The sequence below is a fragment of the Apodemus sylvaticus genome, chromosome 12, assembly GCF_947179515.1.
Source record: "Apodemus sylvaticus chromosome 12, mApoSyl1.1, whole genome shotgun sequence".
Taxonomy (NCBI): Eukaryota; Metazoa; Chordata; class Mammalia; order Rodentia; family Muridae; genus Apodemus; species Apodemus sylvaticus.
This window is the reverse complement of record NC_067483.1, coordinates 71,728,630-71,745,001: the sequence shown is the minus strand read 5'-3', so window position 1 is coordinate 71,745,001 and position 16,372 is coordinate 71,728,630. Positions and strand designations below refer to the sequence as shown.

The following is a 16,372-nucleotide window of genomic DNA, read 5'->3' as shown; positions in this document are numbered from 1 at the left end:
CACATAGTACAAAAGCAAAACTAACAAACACAAGACGAAACTATTCTCTGCATTTTCCAATTCTTGTAAAATACACTTTAGAGTTTATGTGAATGAGCTCACATATACGTAATATATTACTATAAATTTAGATAGATAGACATACAAAGGTTATAGGATTGTATTATATAAAACATTTACAATGATAATTTTAAAACAAGTCTAAACCTATCAGGGACTTTTAGGCACAAAATAGAATTAAGTGTAGAAAAGCTATATTATCTTTCCATGGTACTAGCAGGTCATATTTGTTCTACACTACTTAGGTCACCACCATTAAAATTCAACTTTGACAAGTAGAATTTTGGATAATGCCTTGATAGAGACTTAGGTCATTCTTCAAGCCTTATGAAACGTCCTTCTGAAGGATGTGTGTATTCATCTGTCCTGTGGTGGGCATGTGGGGCGTGCACTCCAATGTGCATTGAGGAGGTCAGAGACAGCTTGTGAGAGCTTGTTCTCTTTCCCACCATGTGGAGCCCAGGAATTGAACTTAGGACATCAGACTTGGTGGCAAGTGTCTTTACCCACAGACATCTTGCTGTCCCTCTGCTGCAGTATTTTAAATGATCATGAGAACTATAAAAAGAAATGTATGCCTTTCTTGTGGATTTCTGGGTAGGGATGTTAAAGTGGCTTACAGGTAGAACAGTTTCCTAGTTGATCAGTTTGTGGCACTGACTACAAGGTGACACCACACATTCAACACTGTGAGAGACATTTATTTTGTGTTTGTGCGAAAACAACATAAATTCAGCATCACCAAAAGGCAAATCCCACTCCCACAATTTGGAGTATTATCAAGACAAGGGGCCCATGGGAAACAACACACACAATTCTGGTGACAGCAGCTTTAAATGAAGTCTTTCCCAGGCGGCCTCAGTTGTAGTGGTCTGTGAAGCGGAAAGCCTTGGCTTCCGGCACGCCATACAGGCTGCTCTGGAGCTGTTTGGAGCGGCGCGCTTCCAGCCGCAGCTGCCGGGCTCGCTCCTTGACAGCCTGCTGCTCGGCTATTTTCTCTATCTGTTTCCTCCTGAGCCATCTGTAGGAAGAGCATGATGAGATTGGTGAGTACCACAGGCTAAACTTCTCCTCTACAAGCATAGAAAACTAACATTTCTGTAATGAAATGGGGTCAAAACAACGGTTAAAGAATCAACTGAACATTTATAGGCTTATTTCCCAGGCTCATTCAAGAAAGCTGTTTACACCTGGGATCAAGTGCTTGAAATGAGGTTTGTCTTGTGGGAAAACTGACAGCTTGCTTCGCTTGGTAGTAATCTAACTTACACAAGTTACATACAGGTCCTAGCCCTTTTCCAAAATAATCATTTTCTAAGCAAATAACTATTTGCTATATTCCAAATAAGTTAGTCCTTGAAATTAGCATGTAAAACATTAGTTCAGTTAAAAACACTAGCAAGATTCAAAACTGCTGCCTCACATTTCTTAACAGGGAAAGTGTGGAGCCTGTGCCTCTAGCTGGATAAAACAGCCCTTCCTTAAGATGCAAGAGGCACCTGAGTATGAAAGGGATAGAGGAAATCTAAGCATCAAAAGGAAATTAAGGAAGAGTCCTTGCTTATTAAAATAACACAAGAACTAACCTTATACACATCTATCTGGTATAGAAATATATGTGGGATATACATATATATGCATAAATACTGTTTTTCAGAAATAAACCCAAACAACTATTAGAATAATAAGAAAATCATACTTTGGGGGTCCTGAGTTGCATTTTACATTAAGCAAATTAATTACGTTAGGAACAATATGATCACAATGTGTCTTTTTATTGTAAATATATTTGCAAAGAAGTATTTAAAAGATAGGCATTCTAGTGCTAATAGTCATGATTAGATTTTTGGATGATGAAAATATAAATTTGCACTTTTATAATAAAAGGTTGACATACAGATAGGAAAAGAATGAGGGAGAGAGGGACAGAGGGACAGAGGGAAGAATGGACGGAGGGACGGATGGAGGAAGTTCACCCAAGTAGAGTCAACCTTTATTCTCCAACCCCCCCCCCCCCCCCCCCGAAGGCTAAAGCTCTGATGTATGCTCAGGGCCAGTGAGGTAACAGACCCCAGCAGGAACGGCTGGGCTAGCTTCTGAACACTCCAAGCCCCACTTTAACCTACTGTCGGAAGGCCCTCTCACGGCCCTCAGTTCCTCTCAGGAAGAACAAGCACTCCTCTTGCTTTCTGAGTTCCTCTGTCTTCCTTTCTTTCATCTGCTCCTCATGCTTTTTCTTAAGCCATAATCGAAAAGCTTGTTGTGGGTCTCTGTTCACTTGCTGAGGAGAAAGAAAGGGAGAGAGATTGGCTTAATTCAGGGGAACTAAAGCTGCTTCTTGACGCTCCACAGAACCAAGTCCCCAGGCAGCGTTTACACACCAACTTCGTGGCTGCATTCCCAACACAACCCAAGTGCATTTCCCATCATCCACCACACTGATTACGCTTCTGTAAGGAAGCCTTCACCCTAGGGAGGAAAATGGGGGTGGGTGCCCAGGAGCACATAGCTGGCATTGCTCAGTGTCCTGAGATCCACCCCAGCACCACCCCAGTACAAATTAATTAAAGGAGAAAAGTAACGGTTGTAGTTTTCAAAGTTGAATTACTTGACAAATCAAACATATTTTCCCCAGAGATACAAGCATATAAAACAACGAATTGAGAGCTTTAGAGCAGTTCCTAAAAGTTCCATAGAGTACAGTTTATAAATATGTAATTCACTGCACATCTTCAAAACTACTATTGGGACTGGAGAGATGGCTCAGTGGAAAGAGCACTGGCCACTCTTTCCAAGGACCCAGGTTTGGCTCCCACATCCATGTGGCAGCTCACAACCATCTGTACCTCCAGTTCCAGTGGCTTCCACTGCCCTCTATTGGCCTCCATAGGCACTGCACACGTGGTGAGAAGGCATACATGCAGACAAAACACCCATACACATGAAAATAAGTTATTTGAAAAAATACAACTATAATTATTGCTGGATGCACACATACACTCATGATTTTGCATACCATTTTATATAGTATTATCACTTCATAATTAACATTTTTATTTTATATGTGTGTCAGTCTGCACATGCACATATGTACAGGTGTCTCCCCAGAGCTTTAGTCCTAGCAGCTGTGAGCCACCTGATATGGGTGCTGGGAACCACTCAGGACCTCTGCTGCACTGTTTAGTGTTAAGTCACCTCTCCACCCTCTCTAAACTGTCTCTAAGACAGAGTGTCCTTATTTTGGTTGAAACTGTATTCCTGACACGAGACAGCACATGTCACCTAATAAGCAACAGACAAACTGTTACATTGGATACCTGATAACTTTAATCAGTATTTCTTTGGTTTTAGAGTTTGTATCATTTTTTATACGCTATGGTCATCTGTAGGATCAACTTACTATTCATATCCTTTCCTGATTTTTTTCAACTGGGACACTGAAAGTTTTGCTCTAACAAAATAAATCCTGAAAATACTAATAATATTTGTAATAATTTTGAAATTCCTAATTCATGGAATTTTTGTTAAAAGTAATTTTAGGAATTCTTTTCTATTGTTTTAAATTATGTATATTTGTGCACATAATTCTGTGTGTGATTATGTGCACATGTGGGTAGTGCCTGTACAAAACTGAAGCATCGGACACCTTGTAAGTCACAATCATAAGGTACATGTCAGTGCTGAGAATTGAGCCTAGGTTTTTCTAAAGAGCAACAGGTGTTCTTAGCTACTGAGTTCCCTCTTCAGTCCTGATACAAATAAACTTTGAGTGGCCACATTGGCCAGGGAAGCAGGAGGGCTAACTGCAGATCTTCACCTCTCCATCAGTAAATCTAAATACAATCCCCCAGTCTTGTCCTCTGGTTTGTATCAGGCCAGCGGTTGATGCTCCCCCTTCTTCTCAGCCCCATTTCCAGAGGATCACACAGGATCTTCTCCTACAGCAGCCTCCATCACCACCTCATCCCTTGGTCTCTGCCACCACCTCCCACAGGCATTCCCTGGGAACCCACCCACCATGCAGGCCTGGAAGGAACAGGCAACCTTCAGATCCTCACTCCCCTCCTCTCCTCCAAATCCAATTGCCCTGTCTCATCTTCAGCTCTGAGGCAGACCAACTGTGGTGCCTCTCCCCTGTGTCTGCCCCCATTCCCGGGAGATAAAGCAGATGCTGGTGGCACATCATGCTTCCCTCCTTCCTTTGGACTCCCTCAGCACGCACCCCACCCATCTCCACTCCTGAATGTCAGTTCCCAACACCTAGAAATACACTCGGTCCAGAATGCCCAGGGGCCACACCTGCAGGATCTCACAAGCATTCTGTACTGGCTAGTTTCGTGTGTCAACTTGACACAGGCTGGAGTTATCACAGAGAAAGGAGTTTCAGTTGGGGAAGTGCCTCCATGAGATCCAGCTGTGGGGCATTTGTGGGTGGTTCCACCTTTGGGCTGGTGCTCTTGGGTTCTATAAGAGAGCAGGCTGAGCAAGCCAGGGGAAGCAAGCCAGTAAGGAACATCCCTCCATGGCCTCTGCATCAGCTCCTGCTTCCTGACCTGCTTAAGTTCCAGTCCTGACTTCCTTTAGTGATGAACTGCAACATGGAAGTGTAAGCTGAATAAACCCTTTCCTCCCCAACTTACTTCTTGGTCATGATGTCTGTGCAGGAATAGAAACCCTGACTAAGACACATTCCTTACCAGCAAACTTAAGGCCACCATACTCTCCTAAAAACCAAAGAGGGCAACAGAAGCCAAGGAATGGAACACTCACCCAAAAAGACAAGACCAGGTGTCAGACTGAAGTTTTCAATCTTCCTAAGCCCACATGCCTAGACACCAGTGTAAAAACAAAGCAGAGAGGACAATATGCTTCCACTACAACCCAGTCGCACTAGTGCAGTAGGACCTGAGAAACACACTATAGATGAATCACAAGACAAGGCCTCCAGCATAGCCTTTATGGATATATTAGAGGTCCTTAAAGGGGAAATGAATAAGTTTGTTAAAGATATCTATGAAAATATAAACAGTGGAGAGAAATGAAGGAAGCATTCAAGATCTGCAAGTAGAAACAGAATTGATAAAGAACCCCTTTCTGAGGGAAACTGACAATGAAAAGTTTAGGAACCAAACAGGAGCCTCAGGCAGGCCTCGCCAACAGAATACAAGTAAAGGAAGAGGCACTCTCAAGCACTGAAGACAAGATAGAAGAAATGGATACCTTGGTCAAAGAAAGTGTTAAAATTAAAGATTCCAGGCATAAAGCATTCTGGAAATCTGAGATACCACATAAAGACCAAATCTGTGAGTAATAGGAACAGAGGATGAAGAACAAACCCAGGTCATAGGCACAGAACATTGTCCTAACCTAAAGGAAGGTGCCTATCAAAGTACAAGAAACAAAATGACTGGACCAGAAAACCATGTCTCCTTGGCACATAATAATCAAACACTAAACATACAGAACAAAGAAAGAATAGTAAACTGAGAGGGAGGGGATGGTAGACCTAGTAGAATTATACCTGGCTTCGTGATGGAGTCTCTAGAAGCCAGAATGGCCTGGATCTGGGCCTGGGAGGGAGCTGAGTTGGTCAGCCTGCAAGCTCTCCCCAGCTCACACCACCAGGGCGAGCTCTCCAGCACTACCTCAGATAGCTCACCCAGTGCTGCAGCCAGCAAGGGGCAGGGCCAGGAACCCCGCTCTTATGTCCATGACATAAAACTCACAAAGAATTAATACAAAGTTAATTTAAAAAAGAAAAGAATGAAGGAAGGCAGGGAGGGTGGAAGGAAGAAAACTGACTGAGCGAACCGTGGGAACAAGCCAGTGAGCAACACTCCTCTAGGGCCTCTGCCCTGCTCTTCAGGTCCCTGCCCTGCTGAGCTCCTGCCTTGACTTCTTTCTTTTAAGTTACTGGAAGTGTAAGCAAAATAAACACTTTTCTCTAAAAACAAACAACAACAACAACAAAAAGCCCAACTAACAAAAGCCCAGGGATGTATGGTTTTAAAAGAGAATACTACTAAACTTTCAGAAAATGAAAGCCAATACTCCTCAAAGAACTCCCCAAAACAAAAGAAAGAACACTGCATGAAGCCTTTTATGAGCCTCAGTTACTCTGATGGCCACATCTCCCTCCTACACAGAGACACAACAAAAAAGAGAAGTTCAAACTAATTTCACTTATGAACATAGATGTAAAACTTCAATAAAATATTTGCAAACTGAATGCAAGCATATATGAAAATATCATCCACCATGCTCAAGTAGGCTTTATTCCAGAGGTGTTGGGATGGCTCAACATAAAATCAATAAACTTAATGTCATAGAAACAAATTGAGAGACAAAACCTACATATACAATCATCTCATTAGATACAGAAAGGCCTTTGACAAAATCCAGCATTCCTTCATGATAAAACTCCTAGAGTGATTATGGACTTGTGGTGGTATGAATAGGATTGGTCCCTATAGGTCCATGTGTTTGAATGCTGGGTCACTAGAGGTGGTACTATTAGGAAGTGTGGCCTTGCTGGAGTAGGTATGGTCTTGTCAGAGGAAGTGTATCACTACGGGTAGGCTCTAAGGTTTCAGACGCCAGACCCAGTGTCTCTCTGCTGCTCTCTGTGGACCTGGACGTAGAAGTCTCAGCTACTCTCTAGCACCATGTCTGCTTGGCACGCCCCTCACCATAACAATAACGGACTAAACCTCTGAAAATGTAAGTCAGCCCCAATTAAATGGTTTTTTTTTTATTATAAGAGTTTCTTTTATAGTCACAGTGTCTCTCCACAGCAACAAAACAGTGACTAAGACAGGGTACAAGAGACATACATCAACAAATAAAGGCAGTTCACAGCAAGCCCATAGATAGCATCAACTTAAATGGAGAGAAACACAAAGCAACTCCACTAAGATTAGAAACAAGACCAGGCTGTCCACTCTCTCTGTACCTGCTCACTATAGTACCTGAAGTCTCAGCTAGAGCAATAAGACAGCTGAAGGGGATCAGGGAGTACAAACTGGAAAAGAAGTCAAAGTATTATTTGCAGATGATATGATAGTGTACATAAGCAACCTCCAAATTTAATGTCATATAAACTGTCTCAGCAAAGTAGTGTGACACAAAATTAACTCACAAAGATCACCCCTCCTATATACAAACAATAAATGAACTGAGAAAGAAATCAGGGGAACAACATTTTTCACAATAGACTCAACTAATATAAAATATTCCTGGACTAACTCTTTAACCAAGAAAGTAAAAGATATATATGATAAAAACCTTAAGACATTGAAGAAAGAAACTAAAAAGATAATCAGAAGATGGTAAGATCTCCCACACTTACAGACTGGTAGAATTAACATTAACCATTAACTATCAATGTTAATTTACTATTAACATTAATAGTAAAAATAGCTATCCTACCAAAAGCCATCTACAACAGGAACCAGTGTTTCTATCTTTCTTATTATAGCCCAAACACAAACCTGTGCTCACATACAAGCATGGATATTACTGATCTGAAGACAAACTGAGAAGATAAATCACACACAGAATTACTAATCTGTGGCAAACACATCACTCATACTGCTGTAGGAACTAGACATTGCTTTAAACTTGAGTGAGTAACTGGACATGACAAAAATTTTACTCTGACCACTCAAAGTCTAAAATTCTACTTTTAAAAAACCATCCCGCCGGGTGGTGGTGGTGCACACCTGTAATCCCAGCACTTGGGAGGCAGAGGCTGGCGGATTTCTGAGTTCGAGGCCAGCCTGGTCTACAGAGTGAGTTCCAGGACAGCCAGGGCTGCATAGAAAAACCCTGTCTTGGAAAAAAAAAAAACAGAAAAAAAAAACAAAAAACATCCCTACAGAGTCTTGATGTTCCTCACTATAATGTACAGCTTCATTGAAGCACCAGTACGGCACAATATGGAAGTCTTTCTAATCCTACATGAGGAATGAGTTAATTAACAGAAGGATAGAAGTTAGATAGGTAAATGTATTATCTAACAACAGAGGCTGTCCATGAAAAGGGACAAGCAACATACTGAATTTCTGAAAATACATATGTAAAAGTTAAATTAAATAAAAAGAGCCACCCCTCCGGGCACTGTATTTCAATTTTTAAAAATGTGGCTGTGGCGCTGGAGAGATGACTCAGTACTTAAGAGCCGTGGCTGCACTCCCAGAGGACCTGGGTTGAATCCCAGAACCTACACGGAGGGCAGCTCCCGGCTGTGATCTATCTCCAGGGGATCTGATGTCCTCTTCTGACCCCTCAGGTACCAGGCACACACATGGGGCACAGCATACTTGGAGGCAAAACACACATACACATAAATAAAATCAGTAAATACTTGGCATTTTAAATTTGAGAGATTTTACTTATGGCTGCAGTCTGTTGGTTTGTAAGGAGAAGTGTGGGTTTTTTCCACTTTGAATATTAAGGTTAAAACACCTTAAAATATGAACTAAATTTTTTTCCTGTGGTAGTAAAGTTTGACTATAACTAGAATCATCTGATTTTGGTCAGTTTAAGGAAACTAGAGCCACACCCATGGCTCCGTCTGCAGGGGTGAATTGGGTCGGTCATGTTTTCCTTCTGCAAAGACAAGAACACTGCTGCTCTTCCAGAGATCCTGAGTTCAATTCCCAGCACTCACTTGGTGGCTCACAACCATCTGTAATGAGATCCGCTTGTCCCCTTCTGAGGCGTCTGAAGACAGCAACAGTGTACTCACATACATAAATAAGTGAATCTTAAAAAAACAGATGAGTCCCCCGTGGGTGCGGAGCTCGTCTCTCCCTGACCCCCGTGGGTGCGGAGCTCGTCTCTCCCTGACCCCCGTGGGTGCGGAGCTCGTCTCTCCCTGACCCCCCGTGGGTGCGGAGCTCGTCTCTCCCTGACCCCCCCGTGGGTGCGGAGCTCGTCTCTCCCTGACCCCCTGTGGGTGCGGAGCTCGTCTCTCCCTGACCCCCCGTGGGTGCGGAGCTCGTCTCTCCCTGACCCCCGTGGGTGCGGAGCTCGTCTCTCCCTGACCCCCCGTGGGTGTGGAGCTCGTCTCTCCCTGACCCCCGTGGGTGCGGAGCTCGTCTCTCCCTGACCCCCGTGGGTGCGGAGCTCGTCTCTCCCTGACCCCCCGTGGATGCAGAGCTCGTCTCTCCCTGACCCCCCGTGGGTGCGGAGCTTGTCTCTCCCTGACCCCCGTGGGTGCGGAGCTTGTCTCTCCCTGACCCCCGTGGGTACCGTGCTCGTCTCTCCCTGACCCCCGTGGGTGCGGAGCTCGTGTCTCACAGCGCACGCACGCAGTTCACTCACTCTGCTGCTCATGTCTTCGATCTGCTTTGCCCGCTGAACTCTCCGCATTTCCACGACCTGCTCTCTTTTCTTCTGCAGCCATGCTTTAAACACCATCTCGTTCTCCTTTTTCTTCTCATTCTCTTCCTCTAGTTTGCGCTGTTCTTCCTGGGGAGGGGAATTAGTGGGAAATTCATCAGTCTGGATGTGAGTCAGGAGGGTGTATTTTGACTTCTGAAATTAGGATTCCCTGCCTCAAAACTTTCCAAATCAAAACTGCTCCTCTTTCAAATGGGGGTGGGGGGGGAGGGCTCTAATTAGCTTAAGAGGAAAAATGGAGTTCTTTCGAGCAGTTAAGTCAGAGAAGTGTCTAGTTACATGGTGTTCACTACACACCATTGGGAACCATGTGTACCTTTTGTCTATTCTTACGTTACTCTCGGTACCAATTAATTAAATTACAATAATGCAAACACTTTCAAGAAGCATTAGACATTGCTTGAGCATTTTTCCATTGTTAAATCAGTTGTGAAGATGGTACTGCAGTTATGAAGGGAAATAATTCACTCACTTAGAATGTGTGGGAAATACATGTGGAAGATGCAGGATGTAGCCTATGCCTTATTTTAAAAGAAGGCTAACTAATGCTGGCAGTGTAGCTTAGCAGGCTGGTGGGGTACCCACTCAGAAGCCTGGGGTCTCGCCTCACAATAGCACAATACTAAGACTAAAGCAGTAACTGAATAAATAATTTACCTTAAAAATAGAAAAGAAATGGAGTAAAGAGACCAAACTTTAAATCTGCTGCTGATGATAGAAGAGTTAGCTGTAATTTTATAGGAGTTTTGAATTTTTTATTAAAATGTTTACCAGGTTATTTATGCTTATATACCAGCACTTTTGCTATCAGGAGCACACTTAGTGACTTGGTTATTTAAAAAAATGAAACTGTAGCTACCATTATAAAAAGAAGCTATCTAAACTTAAAGGAAGTTGCTTATATCCATTCTGCAGAACTGTAAGATAGTCACCAGTAGTCAAAGAATGAAGCATTGTGGGACAGCAGGAAGCTACACGTTGGTCGTGAGCCAGGATCTCTGTGATCATACAAATGCCAAATGCCAACTTGGGCAAGGCGTTTGACCTCTTCTCAATGGTGTCATCATTTGCGATCTCAGAGGGATTTGGAGAATTCCAGCATGGCTCTACTCCCTTATCCTGAGGAGAGGTGATGGAGCCAAGAGCGCTGGGCATGCTAGGCACCGCACTACCACGGAGCTGCATCCTCAGCAAGATCCACCCTCATTCCATTAACTGCAATCCCCGGAATCAAGGAATTATAGACACGAAAGATCTATGAAGTGCAATGGTGATGCAAGCTGACCTGTCACCTACCTCGTGCCTTCCCTGTTTCACATAAGACCTGAGTCTCACCTATCTCGTAGCACTTGCTTTCAAGTCACGATAACGGTGACAGTGTCATGTCTGAGATTGGTCTGGGCCTAACAATACTATCTTTTGTAATGTCTACAAGAAAGAATCAAGGTAATGGCAGTACCCCAACCCCTCAACATTTACCCCAGCAATTTAACAACATGAAAGTCAGTACGAGGCTACAACTCCTGGGATTTTGAACCATTCCTGTCTTGTGACACGGATCCAACATGAGATCCACTCTTCTTCCCACACACCTGCCCACCTGCCTTCTTACCTCCCTCTTGAGCTTCTCGCGCTTCCGTTCCAGCTGTTTTTGGAGTTCCTTCTGTCGTGGTGAAAGACAGTATGTTGAGGTCACTGGAGAGACACCTGCCGACTGTATCCTGTGATTGGATCTCCTGATCTTTTTGTTTAGTTCTGAGTTGGCAGCTGAGCTTGGACGGTTCTTGGGGTTGGGTGGTGGCTGAGGGACTTGAGCCAATGGCTCTCCTACTGGAGAGAGAGTCACGACATGAGCCTTTGCTTCAGGCTCTTCTTTCTTGATGCCGCCGACAGATGGGTTGGGAGACCTGAGCGGCAACTGTGAGGACTCATGCTCCACACCATTAGCACTGCTAATGGGGGGCAGAAAGCCCTGACTCTCAATGTCCTGCAGATTCATGAGTTCAAACTTTCCATCTCTCTCCACCAGTATCTTCCTATCGTTTTCTTCACAGCTGCCATCGGTAACTGACACAAGCACACTCTCTTGTCCTAAGTCACCAGAAATACATAACTGGGACAGTTTCCCAGACATGTTGGTCTCATTTTCTAAGAGAGCTTTACAGGTATCACGGTCCTCTAATGGTGGCACTTCCAGATCAACCAATTTGTCTTTGAACTTCAGTTTTCTCTCCCTCTTATCGTTCACAGGTTCTTGAGTCTGCAGAAGCTTGTTAGCCTCTATAATTTTCTCCATAATGTATCTCCTTACTTCCTCATCCTCTTCGTCCTCCAGGTCTTTCTGGTTTTCTGGTTTGGAATCCTGGAAGGAGTTCTCACTGTCTGAGTCTGATATGGGATCCAACGGCTGAATACTTGGGACAGAAATGAAATCATTTCTTCTGGGCAAGGCCTCATCCTTTGGAGGTTTATCTGGATCAGAGAGCTGTTGGCCAAGTTCTGTTTCTGTTTCCTTCTCTTGTAATTCCTGGTCAAGATCGTCTTCCTTCTTGCAAGCCATCTTTAAAAGAAATAAAACCAACAAAAAAAGCAAAACAAAACCAAACAAATCAGTTTACTCTCCAGTACAATTGAAATTCTATTCATTTACTTGGGGGACAAGTGAATAGATTGCTTTTTGCGTTCGTGTGGTTTATTTCATACACAGGGCAATTTAGGTTCTTCTGGCCTACACCTTACCATAACACTGTAGCCCATCTTTCTGAGCACCTCTGAGGCATACAAGGGAAACAATGAGTCCTCACTATCGTCACTCTCACGCTACAGCCCTGCGCGCCACAGCCAGAGCTACTGCAGCTTCAAGGCCCTGGCTCAGCTCCAGTTCTCCGGAATCTCTGCCTCCCTCACGCTGCTACTTCCTGGGCACATGGAACTCTGCTCTTACGACCGCCTAGGAAAAACTTCACTGTGGTTATTTTTTTCAAATATTCTACTGCATTTTTTTCTCTACCATGTAACAAATCAAGATGTGCTGAGTTTGTAAAACCTGCTCCCCTTCATTTCCTCAAATCCTTTCTGTTCACCTCCTGGAATCTAACTAACTATTCTTATTGCTTTCCTTCTAAAGTCACCTCAGGCAACATCTCAGGCATATGTCTTGTTACTCCTTCACTTATTCACACTGATATCTGTACACACAAATTATATATGAGTATATGCACCGTGTGTGTGTGTGTGTGTGTGTGTGTGTGTGTGTGTGTGTAAAACAGGAAGATCCAGGAAAGGGTCATTTTTCCTGATTTCCCCTCCATGTATCTGATTATCAGCACAGGATCCTGATTCATTACAGTTCAGGTCAGCTCTTTATTTTGTTTCCTATCTTCACTACTCTGAAGTGTTAATTTTGTCATAAAGTTTCAACTATTATTTGGGAGATTATATTTTTAAAGGATTTATTTATATTAAAAGTATAAACCCGGGGCTGAAGAGATGGCACAGCTGCTCTCCCATAGGTCCTGAGTTCGATTCCCAGCAACCACATGGTGGCTCACAACCATCTGTAGTGAGATCTGGCGCCCTCTTCTGATGTGCATGAAGACAGCTACAGTGTACTCATATACACAAAATAAATAAATAAATCTAAAAGAAATAGTATAAACCCATGATGTTTTTTAAAGTTTTCAACTTGGATGCATTAAATCATGTTATTTATTCAGTTTTAAATCTCTTTATCGATTGAGCTTTGTTAAATGCATTTTAACTCCTGTCATTAACCCAAACATTAAGACATAGTGTTTAGGGGCTGGACAGATGGCTCAGCGGTTAAGAGCACTGACTGCTCTTCCAAAGGTCCCGAGTTTAAATCCCAGCAACCATATGGTGGCTTACAGCCATCCGTAATGGGATCTGTTGCCCTCTTCTGGGGTGTCTGAAGACAGCTACAGTGTACTCATATATAATGAATAAATATTTATTTAAATAAATAAATATTTTTAAAAAAGACATAGTGTTTAAACCATCCAATGTCCAAGACAAAGATAACAATGCACATAAGAAAATGCTGTGAAGTTTAGGTAAGAAAGCAAGAATGAAAACCTTCATGGCTGCAAAACTCTTTCCTGATGTACATGCCAAGCATGCTATTGGCATGATTACCACGCATGCTACTGATGTAACGCCCTGGCGTGCTACTGATGGAGTTCCCATGCAGGCTCTTGGTACTGCACACACACCTCTATTATGCTGCCATTACTTTTTTCTTTATCATTGATCAACCACTCCAGGTCCTTTTCAAAGTCATCTTCATATTCTCCACTCTCTTTTGAATCAATATCTTTATCTTCATCCATTTTTCCACTTATCAATGAATAATGCTGTAAGATTTTAAAAGATGAAGGTATATGTTAAGCCAGTTTAGAGGTGGGATGGACACGGAGATCTGCGTTGCAAGATAAGCTAATTACCACACAGAAACATGTAAGAGGAAGTACTCACAGACATGTTTATACATACCTGCCAGTGGCAACACATTTCCATAGCAGGCAGTCCTAACAACCCTTCTACCTATCCCCGGCCCTCCCAGTGCTAAGCAATGGGCTCTCTAAGTTAGTAAGAAGATGGAGCTTGGAACAGGGTTTTCTCCATCCCCTGCCAATTAGTAAAAGTCTTCTTGAACAGACGATGTAGTTTATGTCCTGTTCTTAGTGTTAGCTTTTAGCTATTTGGATAAATAAGGAGTTAACTGGATAGTAATCATTATCAAAATATTCACTGTATTCTTTACAGATATTCTTTTAAGCTAATATATATATTATATATATATAAAACAGGCCTTCTTGATGAATGCAAATATAGGGCTTCAATCATTTCTCTATTAGAAGTGTTTTGAGGTAACTTGAATAAACCAACATCTACCTTCAAGACACACTAGCTTACACTGTCTGCCCACCCACCACTGAAGATGATTCCAGTATGACACAGAATAAAATACAAAAGCAAAGAAAAACCACACTAGTGTTCACACTCACTATACCTTGGTATCATTAGCTCTCTTCCCACAGAAGGGAGACTGAAATTAAGATGTTTAATTTGCTGCTAGAAGAAAACTTTTCTAGAACTAACTCCTTGATGTTTCCCCAGAGTCTTATATCAAACATAATTCTAAGTTTACAAATAATAAGTATGAAATAGTTCATACTTCTGCGTTCATAAATGAAGATTCTAGTAAGTCTGCATGCGTTATTACTTACAAAAATATCAACAATGTAAAAGCTAAAATGCTAAACTCAAAACAAGAACCAATAACAAATGAAAATATAGCAGATATATTAGGAGCTATTAAAATCACACAAATATAAGTTTAAAAGGGGCATAGGCAAAGTAAATGAAAATTAAATGAAGCTGGATCAAAAAAAGGATCCCCACCAGTTCTAATATAAACACCCGACATAAACATGAACTCCTGTTGCCAAGTCCGTTAAGCCTGTCAAATGAGTCACAGGGTATTCGAGCCTTTGGCTTCCTAACCACCACCAGGGCACTGTCAACATTCACATTTCCTAGCATTTCCTAGTTTATTGCTGTGATTTTTTTCCATACACTTATAATATAAAGTTATTATCAATTAAAAAAAAATCTTTGTAAGTGGTTTTGGCCAGATCAATAGTAAACTGCAGTGGTAGAAATGAGCTCCTTCCTCTTAAGTGTGTGGAAAATCCTGAGTGTCTGAAGACCTTCCAGTGTGGGTCTGAACCACGTGCATAGATGCACATTATATTGGTAACTTTCTCACGAGATTAAACATATTTAAAAATACTTTAACCTGATACTTCTATTCCACCTTTACCACACATAAACTTTTAAACAGTATTTGTTCAAATACCAAGAACCAAAAGAATAAACAGGAAAGAGAAAATCTTTCCATATAAAATAAGCATTTTAGAGGGAAAAAACCATCTTATTTCTAAAGAGAAGTTAAGCAAATTTCCACAAAACTATGAAACTACCTGGTCCACCCTTCCTGCTGCATCCTGATAAGGCTGTGGTGTAATGGAATTTTTTTTTTTTTTAATTACAATCTGTTACAAGCTCTGACAGGAATATTTAACAAAATTAGGTGAAAATCTGGATTCGTACTGGGCATCCATCTTAAGCACCAACTGAATGGGCAGCATTCTATGTGTGGAAGCTAACAATTCAGGAGCGATTTATTTCTTCCACGCAAGCTGCCTTTCACGTTCTTAAACTTTGAGAAGGGAAAACGATAGGAAAAACACTCATAGCGGCTAAGCCGTCCGCTGAGGGGTTCTGCATGGTGAAGTGACCTGCGCGGGGCTGGGGAGATCCTGGGGCTTATCCCGGGAGGATGGCTCGCCTCCCTCCCACGTCGCCCGGACGTTTATCCTCCGCCTGCTCCTGCCACCTGTGTGCGCGTCCTTCCCGCCACTCCCGCTAAGCCCCCTCCTGCCTGTGGAAGATGCAGCGGCTGGGGTCACAGAGATGGCCGCAGGAGCTCTCTTCTCCTTTTCTAAGCTCTGACAACGAGGCAACGGTGACACGCCGGGGCCTGCTCCTGAAGCAGCCAGCACCCGGGTGCCATGGCAACGGCGCGTCTCTGTGGCCTTCTTCCGGGCTTCCCGCTATAGAGGCGTGTTAGGATCGCGCGCAGGCGCAGAACGCATCCCCGCAAACACCTGCGCTGTACATCCGGCCAGCGTTTCCCAGACCCGGAAGCCACACACCCACTTTGGTTTTCAATCTGCGCTAGCGCCTGGCGAAGGACAGCTGCCTCGGGTGTGGGTTTTGTATACCTCTTGCCAGATTTTTAATCTGTTTTCAAAACTTACAAATATATATGCATTTCTGCGTTCATTTTCCTCAAGTGAATATTAAAAGATAGCAAATTGTG

The 16,372-nt window shown here is 42.8% G+C and overlaps 1 protein-coding gene across 2 annotated transcripts; it reads right to left on the bottom strand.

The window, feature by feature from the left end:
- Nucleotides 1–740: 740 nt before the first annotated feature.
- Nucleotides 741–16,108, bottom strand: Ccdc181 (coiled-coil domain containing 181). 2 transcript variants are annotated; one of them, XM_052200844.1, is made up of 6 exons: nt 15,932–16,108; nt 13,698–13,838; nt 11,078–12,025; nt 9,388–9,534; nt 2,187–2,341; nt 741–1,081 (listed from the first exon to the last, which is right to left on the bottom strand). In XM_052200844.1, the coding sequence occupies exons 2-6, from the start codon at nt 13,812–13,814 to the stop codon at nt 919–921; spliced, it is 1,530 nt and encodes a 509-aa protein (XP_052056804.1). In that variant the 5' UTR covers nt 13,815–13,838; nt 15,932–16,108; the 3' UTR covers nt 741–918. The 2 variants fall into 2 exon arrangements, with proteins under 2 accessions (XP_052056804.1, XP_052056805.1); XM_052200845.1 differs by lacking the exon at nt 15,932–16,108 and adding an exon at nt 15,789–15,908.
- Between the last annotated feature and the right edge of the window lie 264 nt (nt 16,109–16,372).